Source organism: Sinohyriopsis cumingii, chromosome 11 (genome assembly GCF_028554795.1).
Source record: "Sinohyriopsis cumingii isolate HCF-2022 chromosome 11, ASM2855479v2, whole genome shotgun sequence".
In the NCBI taxonomy this organism is placed as follows: domain Eukaryota; kingdom Metazoa; phylum Mollusca; class Bivalvia; order Unionida; family Unionidae; genus Sinohyriopsis; species Sinohyriopsis cumingii.
The window spans coordinates 15,630,337-15,642,516 of NC_142971.1; the positions used below are offsets into that span (position 1 = coordinate 15,630,337).

General features: G+C 33.5%; 1 protein-coding gene across 2 annotated transcripts in view; it reads right to left on the reverse strand.

The window, feature by feature from the left end:
* LOC149787652 (branched-chain-amino-acid aminotransferase, cytosolic-like) overlaps positions 1-12,180 on the reverse strand; it is a 54,765-nt gene that overhangs the window by 39,438 nt on the left and 3,147 nt on the right. For both annotated transcript variants that reach the window (XR_016424082.1, XM_089973843.1), the window contains exons 2-3: positions 9,205-9,291; positions 7,508-7,708 (exon numbers count right to left, since the gene is read on the reverse strand). Coding sequence is in view for 1 of the 2 variants with exons in the window: in XM_089973843.1 (XP_089829969.1) it covers positions 7,508-7,708; positions 9,205-9,291 (288 nt within the window). In the remaining variant the exon portion in view is untranslated. The remainder of the gene's footprint in view (positions 1-7,507; positions 7,709-9,204; positions 9,292-12,180) is intronic.

Genomic DNA, 12,180 nt, shown 5'->3' on the forward strand with positions numbered 1-12,180 from the left:
GGTTCACTGATAACTCTATTATATCTAATATGAAACTCAGATCTGAATCATACATGGACAATCCAGTATCTTGATCATACTGCAATAATCATATTCCCATAATTTATGTTTTTATTCCATAAGGAAAATTTCTGTAAGACTTATAGTCAAATCATAAGGGTTGGCAGGTCTGCTAATGTACCATTTGCAAAAGATTTTCCACTTGGAATCATAGACTATGGACATGGAGTATCTCCTGGCCTGAAGGATGTACTCAGCAACTTGCTTGAAAACTTGTCCTTACGGATGGATTACTTGAGATAATCCAAGCCTGAAGATGGAGAAACTGGCACCGTTGTGCAGGGGTGGAGTCCCTGTGCTTAGACAGAAGGTCTTTTTTGGTATGGTCTATCAGCAAGTGGAGAAGATCATTAAACCAAGTGCCATCAGAAAAGAGCTTTTAAGATGAGCTGAGCAGTGGCAGCCCACATTTTTTGGGATATATCAAGTACATGGTTATTTCCTGACAATCCATATTGGTGTAACTGTATGAAATTAAAGATAAAAAAGTGCCCTGACCATTTTATTTGTGTCATTGAATATCTTTTCTTTGTGGGACATGGTGTCTATTTTGTGTGAATCTCATAAATTAAGGGCAAGTCCTGGCTGAAACAATGAACATGCATATCTTCTGGTAATGACCATAATATGTACTGTTTCAAAAGGAATTCACTCAAAACTCTAACGGTAGTTTCACTCACAAACTACACAAAGCTCCAAGTAATAACTCTTAAACATTGCAGGAGCTAAAAAATTTGTCGACATCTTCTGGTGATGGTCATAATATTGGATGTATGGTCATAATATTGGATGTATGGTCATAGCCATATAACCATGTTTCCAATGCTTTTCTAAAGACAAATTTCCAGGTTTGTTTTCCAGGATGAAATTATTTTTTTTACTTCAAGGTTCACGAATGACCATTACTGAATGGAATTAAAATACATTTTAGATTATAAAATATGCATTTTCTAAATCTAACGATGTTTATCTTTCAAGCTCTCCAAAACATCTAAGTCAAAATTAATGACCATGTATAAAACCAAAAAATATATCACACGATACAAATCTGACTATTATCCTATAATTTGGCATGAAAGTCAATGTGCTGCATAAAACTTTTAAAATAAATTTGCTGCCATACTTTATGTTGCTATGTGGAAACATAATGAACATAAATTAGTTTTGTTTCCTTTCAAAATCTTTAAGTCAAAAGAATTCTATGGCAATATATATGTGTGTGTGTGTGTGTGTGTGTGTTAATACGAATTAAACATTTACTATCACAGTATGAAAATAAGAAAGAAAGCAAAGTATTATTATCTTATCTTGTAATGAAGAAGTTTAACCCTGAATTTGTCTGTGCCAATAAAATCCCAAACAATATTTTTCGAACAAACTCCTTAAGACGATTTGATCAAAAATTATTCATTTAAAAAACATTTACAAAAGGGTTGATTTAAATTTTGACAAAAGACCTTCAAAATTATATATTGTATATATTGTATTGTTGCATAAACAAGGACTGAATTGTCTTTAAAATCAACCTGTCTTCTTGTAATTCGATAAGCCAGTCCCCAAACCTGTATTGATACAGGGGCTAGTATTGTTTTTAATATATAATACAAGGAACAACAATTTCCCATTTCTTCTGTGTTCTATTTAAGATCTGAAACCAATGTTTCAAGCTACATGCCACTATGTAATAGTTTCGCACCAAAGTTCATCTCAGAGATTTAACATTTTGGACAAAATATTTGGCTTACAATGAACAGAAGTCCATTTTCTACTTTGGGTTTCCTCCAAATATTCTACCCCATTTTTCACATTTGGACATTTAGGTTGGGGTGTGAGGTCAGAGCAATTGCATACGGTAGTAGCTTACCAGTAGGCCAAGAAACTTTAAATGATGTTATAACGACTTATACCTGCATGAAATCAACAGGAAAATGATTTATTTTCTCAGAAATGGCAAGCATTTTAATCGATATGTCATTAATCCATTGACAAACCAAACAAAACTACAGCATAGATGAAACCTGACCTTGTAGTCGCCATTTGCATTACTAGTCACATGACTTCACAAATCTCAAACAACTACATGTACATTGGAAGTCCAATAGTTTTATGATATCAACAAAAAACTCCACTTTAATGTTGTTGTATAAAAAATCAATGATATTAAATGAAAGTCTGAAATTTTGTAAAAACCAGAAAGAACATAAAATTCTCAACGTATTTGTTTCGAGAACGACGACAAGAAACCGGCCGCTGTTGCAGCAATCTGGCCAGTCAGATTCATTAAGCTAAGAGCACATCAACGTGGTAGTTGACAGAATATACAAAGAGAATTTTGTGTTATCTTTCATTTTTGTATTTTTATTACAATCAGTATACAACTTTCATTTAATGTTTCATTTTTTCTACAACATTTGAAAATTCGAGCACTAGGTCAAATTTCATAAACGCCATAGTTCTATCTTGTCTTGCAGGAGATTAACGACTTAAAGATTTTAATACTCTCAATTTCTGGGAAAATAATTTTCATATTGATTTCATGCAGATATGACTTGATTTAACAAAGAATTTAACAACGGCCATCTGGTAAGCTTTGCCGCCACCATGTTGGCCTCTTCTGATGCTAGACTGGTTTTCATACCTTCCATGTAAGGAAAAATATGGATATTCGAGCTATCTGTGGAAACAAAATGCTAGACGAATCTAATACAATGAGTGTTTGGAGTGACTCAACAAATTTGTTTATGGCAAGCACCCAAACGATCCATTCTGGTCAGACCTCAACAAATTTAACTCATATTCAGTTCAATTACAATGCAATTAAGTAATTGTTTTGGGCATCAAGTGGTGGTAAAAAATTCCCGTTTTTTTTTCAACTGTCTTCAATATTTTCAAATATCAAAGACTTTTCATGGTCAGGAAGAAAAATAATAATTTCTCCGACTTTTTCCAGATAGCGTGGGAACCCTGCATATGATCATAATGACTTTGGTCAAAGGTATCAGTCATATGTAATAATAAATAAGGATTTAACCATCCTACTAGAAGAAGAAACTATTATTTACAGTAAACAATATCAAGCATAATAATTCTCAAAATATAAACTATAATAATAAAAATTACTAGATATGTATGTAGCTAGCATAGTCAATTTTATGCATTATAGTTTCTAACAAGAATATGCACTTGAATTGATAGTCCAAAGTATGCTACAAATATGCAACTACATGCAAGTATGCCATGAAATCCCTTTGGTTGTATGGCTCTGATGAGAGCAAGTTGTTCAGCTCCAGAAACCCCTTGCAGTAAAGTGGTTTTCTGCTTCATGCAGTCATTTCTCAACCCATCAAGAAATCTCCACATAGTTGGGGGACTACACAAACCATGCTAGCCCTTCAGCTGCAGAGTACCAATGATTCCAGACACTGATAGGAAACAGTGCCAGACAAATACTGGTGATCTCTACCACACGGACATTAACCCCACATACACATATGCTCTAATTAGCTCAATAGATCATGTGTTCAACAGCAGGCATGTTATGTACCATAATATCAAAAGCATCAACCAAGTCAATCTGCCAGAATATCAAAAGCCTCAACCAAGTCAATCTACCAGAATATCAAAAGCCTCAACCAAGTCAATCTACCATAACATCAAAAGCCTCAACCAAGTCAATCTGCTAGAATATCAAAAGCCTCAACCAAGTCAATCTACCATAACATCAAAAGCCTCAACCAAGTCAATCTGCCTAAATATCAAAAGCCTCAACCAAGTCAATCTACCAGAATATCAAAAGCATCAATCAAGTCAATCTGCCAGAATATCAAAAGCCTCAACCAAGTCAATTTACCAGAATATCAAAAGCCTCAACCAAGTCAATCTGCCTAAATATCAAAAGCCTCAACCAAGTCAATCTACCAGAATATCAAAAGCATCAATCAAGTCAATCTGCCAGAATATCAAAAGCCTCAACCAAGTCAATCTGCCTAAATATCAAAAGCCTTAACCATATCAAAATGGAACATGGGCAAACAATCTAAATATCTATGTGAGTCAAGAAGTTTATCAATCCTGAACTACAGTACTACAATAATGTAATGTAAAATGTGTTTGAATGCATTTTCATTAATCCCAAAGAAGTGTTTTAGACCAAAAAATTCAATAAGCACTTTATAATTCCAATGAATAATTTAAATAGTTCCTCTAGAATTATATCTGAACACAACTTTAAACTAAGATCATAGTTTCTCAAGGACTCTTATTAAACGGTATGAATACATGTTTACAAATATATATTTATCTCACTACTGAAATGCGACAATATTTTCAATGGAAAAACCATGGTCTTGATTCCCTGTTCAAGAAAATATAATTTCCTTCTTAGAACCATGACAAATATCAGTTAGGCAAAACATGACATAAGTCAGGTTGCCAAAAGTCTACTCACAACGACAAACAACGGTAAACCACACAATATAAATAACAAATACATATTTCCAATTTTGTTAACTTTGTGGAGAACACTTTGTTATAGAAGGAAGTAACATCCTGTTACTCTAGCATTTGGAAATGCACATCTGAAAGTCAACATTGCGCTTATTTCAAATCAGTCAAGGTGACATTCGGTGCAGCATCTGTAATTAACAATTTCACCCCTTCCAGTACATGGTTGTAGGTTTCATGAATTTTATTCATTAGAAAGCAATACACAGCAGCAGGGCCGACATAGGTAGAAAACTGAAAGTGAATACTACGTAATTGGAAGAAGAGGCCAGTTGCAACATTTAACATCCCGTCTGCCAACCCCTTTGGTGCTCTAGTCAAACTGTTCAATGGTTCTCAACTTCCTAGAAGCAGAATTCAATCCCATTGTTTCCTCTGTCATGATGTACAAGGTTTGTGAATCAAGGTGGAATGTCAAATTCCAAATCTGTACAGGTCTTAAAACTGTAACAAAGCCACTACTTGTTTTGAATGATTTTTCAGAAAATCCATCCCACTAAACCAGTATAATAATAGTTTTACTATGAGTAAGACAGAAACCAGTAAACAAAACCAAAACCTGTTTTTAATTAACTCAAGCAGAGTCAATATTGTATAGTGACAGTGCTATTTACCCTCATTTGTGCATCATCAGAGACTCCCAAATTTGTAATTTCACCCTCAGGTTTTTTTGTTGTTGCTCACTCTGACCCCCCAGTTCTGAAAACAAGGGGACTTTAGGCTCTCAATCTTGCATCCCTAGAGGATACAGTGAGTGATTTAGACAGAAAACAAAACATATAACTGTATTTATTGGTCTTGCAGAAAACCCGACACATGAAACCAATTTAACAAGTTTATGTATTTGGGATTCTATGACCAACAGTAACATGACCAACTGTCATTATAACCAAAATTATGACCAGAAGTCCTTATGACCTTGTAGCTATGACCATACACCCTATAACCACTAGTCCCATCACCATAATATTTATTAAGATTCATGGCAATCCACTGAAAACCACAGGACTAGTTGTGAGAATGAGATTCTGTCACAGACAAATGCATACATGCCAACCCCTGACGAGGAAAAAGTGTAATCCAAGTGGACAAAAAGAGGAATCCAAGCAGAAAAAGAGGAATCCACACATAACATGCTAAAAATTCAATAAACAATGATTTATTTGCCCTCTCGTCTTTTAACATCCTTTATTGCTTCAAGTTTTCATATGTAGCACTTTTAGCTTTTGAAAGCAACAGATTTTCATGTTGCATTTTAAAACACTTTGTACCAGCTGAGACTATGAATGTTTTGCACACCAGTAGAGCACAAAGTATTCCTTTCATAACCCGACAAAGAGGAAATTTATATCTTCAAGTGATTGTGTCTTTTAGCTGGGAAATAAGGTGCCACTGCACATCAACTCTATCTGCATTAAGTATATTGTCAGGTAGAATCCCAACTTTATACTTCAGGAATTCTCCTTCCAGATGATCCAAGATAGATAAGGATGGTAACATAAAGGGATATCTCTTGACAAAGAATCTAACACTTTTGAAGCTTTTTGACTGTCTCTCATTTACATCAGCAACTGAAGCATTTAAAAGCACTTCATCTCCATAGGGGAATTTCTGGAGCATGTAATCACAGGCTGTAGCATAATAATCTCTAACATTATCATAAAACACCTTCACAGCTAGAGTAGAATTGTGTTCTATGAATTCTCTTGCTTCTGCACCAATAGCAAGATCTTCATTATCTTTCTATTAAGAACTTGGTAAATAACACCTCTGCATTTATAAATTTCATGTCTGCACTTTAGTTCTGCTGTAGATAAGTTACCATAGTATTGGAGTTCGTAAGACGAGCTAATTCGATGTGTTTCTTTGTTTTCAAGTGCTTCTCCACATAAAATTTACCATCATGCTTAACCTATATAGTACATGTATGACAGGTCAATTTTAAGCAACGACACGAGCCCCTGTGCCTGAGAATGGAGTGCTGTATTATGCCATTCATATATTCTTCTTTGAAGGATTCATTTTTTGTTTTTTTTTGTCTTTTTCTGATCCACCTGTGAAATTCTTTGAAAAAATATAAGTGCTCTAAGTCTAACACAAACATCGACTAGAATACATTTGACTTTTAGCACCAAATAGTAAAATTATTTCCAAACGGCCTGCAATAGACGTCACATGATATTGCCCTCGTGTCCTCATCTTTAAAGGATTCTGTTATTTTTGGCCTTTTTCTAATCCATCTGTGAAATTATTTGAAAGGAGATTTTTTGCTCTCATACATACATCGACTAAAATAAATTATACTTTTTAGCGCCAAATACCTATAGACTGGTTCTGTACTAAATAAAGATTAAAAATTAGAAAACCAGTCTGTTCTGTCCTCATTAACTCGTACAGCTGCTATAAATAGAATACGAGGTCGAAAGTTGAAAGCAGAACTAGCATGTTTCTGGGTAACAGGATAGTTGCTATAAATAGAACATAATACTGTTATGAAAGTGCACGGACAAGTGTACTCTTATATTGTAGTTATAGACGCTGTCTTTTCTAAAATACGGTCTGTGGGATTAATGATATGTTAATAAAAACGAGAAAACAAACAATTTAATTTTTTGGAAGGTGGATATACCGAAAAAGCATAATCCATATACGTTTACGCGTAAGGCATAATTTAGTGAAAAAAAGCATAATGATTACGCCAAAAGCGTAATGGTTGGCATGTATGCAAATGACAAAAAACTATAATACCCCCACCTCTTGGGAATAAGCAGAAACAACTGTTTAGAGAAGTAATTTATCAATGGAACACTGATATTCCCCACTGCAGTGCATGAAAACTGATCAAAATGCAAACTTAAAGTGCTAGATAGCCAAGTGTAACACTAGATGCCCGTATGACTGTCATGTTGGGACATAAATTCTAAATGTTTTAAGAAGGGCTCACCTCAACAGCATAATGAAGTGCTTTGACCCCTGGATGAATGGAGAGGTTGTGAAAAGGGGAGATAACTGGCTTTCCCCATCCCTTGTCAGCTGTGTACTCGATCTCCAGCATATGGTCACTGTAGTTTGCCCCAAAAACTAGGTCTTCTACCCTGGGTTTAGGTTTGGACTTTTCTGCACGTTTGATTTGTAAGTCTGAAGCCTGAAAGAGAAGTTTAGCACATATCATACTGTGCACAAATTCAAAAAGGATGAAGTGCTTCTTTGCTAGTTTAATCCTGAAAATCTAAATATCTGTATTTTTTATAATTATCTTTTATAAATTTTATAAATGTTTTTGTAATTATGTTGAAAAAATGATGTTCAAAGACCAGAAATTAAAAAATAGTCATCCTGATAAATGTGTAAAAATAATATCGATCAATATTGCTGGTATCTCAAATTCTGGAGTGTATGAGACAATGTAATTCTAGCACTAGCAGTACTTCACTCACAAAGCCAGGGTATGTGACTATATTACATTCAATTTCACAACTATATTTTGTGGTCTATCAAGCTAATTCATGGATTACCGCATATATCTGTCATCGTCAAACAATACACACGGAATAAGTTAACTCTGCCTGTCATACCTTTAACTTTTAAAATCTACAACATACATTAGCATCCTACTTCATGGGTCTGACAACAACTAAAAGATTTGGATACAACACAGCATAGAAGGGTCTTTAATCAATGACAGCCATACAAGCATGAGTAAAAACTAATCAGTCCACCCATTATCAGACACTTTATACTGTTACATTTAGGCTCTTTCAAACAGTAACAAGAAAAGAGTAAAGACAATAAGCTTTGTAAAATTTAATAAATAAATTATTTCCCTAGAAAAACAAGGTAAAAATGAGAAAATGAACTAATGGTTTTACAAATCAAATCCAAAAATAATCAAAGAATTAAAAAAATGGAAGTCCAAGCAATAAGATGTCCTAATGAAACTGAGTTCGAATCCAAATGAAATCTAAAATGGAAGGTGATAACATATGCTGTGGTCAGCATCATACTGATGTGTCAATAGTTCTTTGTTGAATCACAGAAAATAATATTCCAGTGTTTGAATTCTGTGTAAATTTTGATAACTGTCCTTGTCCAAGAATTAATTTTGGGCACAAGTATTTCCAAGGAAAATAATCTCTTGGAATCCAAATAATTTGAAGAAAAATTAAAAAATTCAACTCAAACTGGTCACAACAAAACACTTTTAAGTGTCAATGGCTTAAAGCCAGACTGCCCAAATTCTCTATAGATAACAGTTAAACACTAATTTAAGATGCAAAACAGATTCCCATATGAGGGTCACATGATCATGTTTCTAGAATAACATATAAGCTTTTTTTACATCATGTACTCCAAGTATGGCCCTGACTAAAACCAATGATTTTTACGCTGGGAAAGAAAATTTTTTTTATAACAAAGTTGACCTCAACTCTTACTGATTCTGAATCAAGGTCAGAAACTAGGTCAGCATTAGATACAAAGTTTCTATTATTAGGTGTTTATGAAAAACAGATCAAACTGAATGTCTGGAAAATGTCAAATCCAGTAAATAAAGTTAAATTACAACAGCATGTAACGGAATATAAAAAAAATTAAAACTAACAAACAAACAATTCAATTAAATCAAATATACATAATACATACCTTGAATGATGCTGGAGCAGCTGTGGAAGCTAGTCGTGATGAAGTGGAACAAATCTGAATCCATCTTGGCTGGAGAGTGGATACAGCCTGTCAAGGTGTATAAAAAGAAAGAATAATACACATGTTCATTTTAAATCATGATCCACCCTCATGTACTAATCACATTCACTAAAAAGCTACCTCTCAAACCCAGTCAAGTTTTTGTTTTCCACCCAATCTTCATTGCCACAACTAACTGATCGCCCCTTTCCAATTAAATCCCCTAAAAAAGCATGTCACTAAATAGAGACAGCACAGACAGAAACATGTTTATTTTGTGACCAGTATTGGTGAACAAACAACAGTTAATTTATTCAGCATGTTGAATACCTTTGAGATGGCTATTTGGAGATGATACCCCATTCAAGGCAGTACTTCTTAACATGGGGCACAACTCAAAACTGGGTTGCCATGTTCTGAGTGAGTTGCTGCGAGATCAACCGTAATAATTTGAAATCTCCTACCCAAGTGGTTTTTTTTATCATTTGATGGGTGGCTGGCTAACACCACAAACCTAATCAGTATTGCCACCGAAAAAGTTTATGAACTGCTGAACTAAGGTGAAAACTCAGTCCATACCCTTACAGCAGTCACTGATCGGACAAATTTTACTCACTGTTATCATTTACTTAATAAACGTAAGCTCCCTCTTAAAAAAATTAAATGCCATACAGAGTTGTGTGGGTCAGTGCCGAGAGTCTTTCACCCAAATTTATAGTAAGCACAGCAGACAAGACACTCTTGGACCTTATAAAATATGGCATTCCTTGGAGACAAAGAAAACAGATCATCCACCAAGAGCATGCAAAATCTGTACAATCTGTAACTGGATTGTTAAATCCAGCACAGCAAGGAGTTATTTTTTCATTGCAAGCTTTATGACTGAACAGTTTTTGCAATGAAATACCAAAGCACCTGTATGATGTTAGCATTAATTCACTCACTTTTGGTTTACTCAGAAATTGGAACAATTTTGAAAATAACACAAAATTTCTTCAAATCATTACAGAGCAATTATTTAATTTAAAAAGAATCAAATTTCTTTTACTTTTGCTAATTTTGACCTTGTGCAGAAAGGGAATTAAATCTGTGTACAAGTTTACTTATTTCTGCAAATTCAGTCAAATTCCATATTTTTTAAATTAAGAACATTAACTTCATAAGTTGTAAATCTTAATTATTTTATTTTTAAAATGTTTAATTTAGTATCATTAAATGAATTTATATATATATATATATATATATATATATATATATATATATATATATATATATATATATATATATATATATATATATATAGATAGATAGACCTATCCCATTATGCAACCATTCTATAAAGAACTATGCTACATGAAGTTTGCTTTAAAAATTACTGCATAATAAAGTAGGTAAGATGAAATGTTATGTGCAGTTATTTCTCTTATTTACAGTCTAGAGACAGGTTTACTGACCACGAAATATGCATATATCTCAGGTACTAAAGATAGAACTGCAGCAGTCTATATATATATATATATATATATATATATATATATATATATATATATATATATACACATACACACACATATTGCTTTGATAGAATTATACACAAAATTTCTATTTTAATAATGCCAGGTAAATAAATTTTACCTTATCTCTTGATGTTTTCCAGAGTTACTCATCTTGATGGCACATTTGGTACATTATTTTCAATAGGTGAATGGTAAAATGTTTCACAGAATTATGTTTTCTAATATTAACTCACTAACAAAAAGTCAGCAACACAACAAGAGACCCATGTGGACCAAAAGTGGCTCATCTGGCTGACATTTGTGTAATAGCTAAATGCAATCTGGGTCAGTAGGATCCTTCCTCTACCAATATTCTTGCACTGTTGACTGCACATGTAGTTTCCACTGATTTTTCATTTATGGACGTTATGGACTTCCACTGTTGGCAATGTTTTAAATTCCATACCTCAAGCCTGCAAATCATATCACTGAACTTGCCCCAGAACAAAGACATTTATTTTTTAAAATTCTGTTATTTTGTGTGTTATGTATATTTAATTTGTCTGTTAGTTTTATTTTTTATTTATTTCATTATGTTATTTTAATGTAACATTGTTTGCTGGACTTGACCTTGTCCAAAATTGAGTTAATTTCTGCTTGACCTGCTCGACTTTTTTTTTTTAAATTTCATTTATGTAAACAACTAATAATAGCTTCATTATTCCATATGTGTATGAGCTTATTCAGGTAAACATGTTGATTTGGGTCAGGCTTGTTGCCTTCACTCTGTTATGTTAATTATTTTATGAGCATAGACTCATAACAATGACCTTTAGAGATCCAGAAAAGCTGTTAAGTCATTTGATAGCTATGGAATTGCAATGTAAACCTCCAATTCAATTGCTTAGATGTCCATGTGCCACTTGACACTGTACTGATATGACAACTAGATCATAACACATGCATTTAACAAGTCACTGACTGGTACATAACCATTTACATTACTGGGGTGGAACAGTTGGCATTTTCAAGCAAAATTTATGCTACTTGATTTGTCCTATACCAAAAGGCCTTCAATACATGGTGTATACTAGGAAAATTGATTGCAGAATTCACAATGACTGCAAATTCTGCCAAAAAATCCATTGAATACACTGAAATCATGCATTTTAGAAATTTCTCTGAGCTTAGAACATTGACCCATCCTTTTCAAATGATAAAAATAAATTTCACCTCCTAAGATTTTAGTTCTACAAGAGACATTACTTTCATGTTTCTTTTAATTCTAGTACAGTGGTACCCCTCTTATAAGGCATTCCTTTCTTTACAAGGAAAGTGGCCCTTCTAAATGGGTATCACACAGATGTGAATAACAACTACATATAAGGTAGGAAAGGTGCAATTAAGTTTTCCATTATTATTTTCATTTAAAAATCACAGG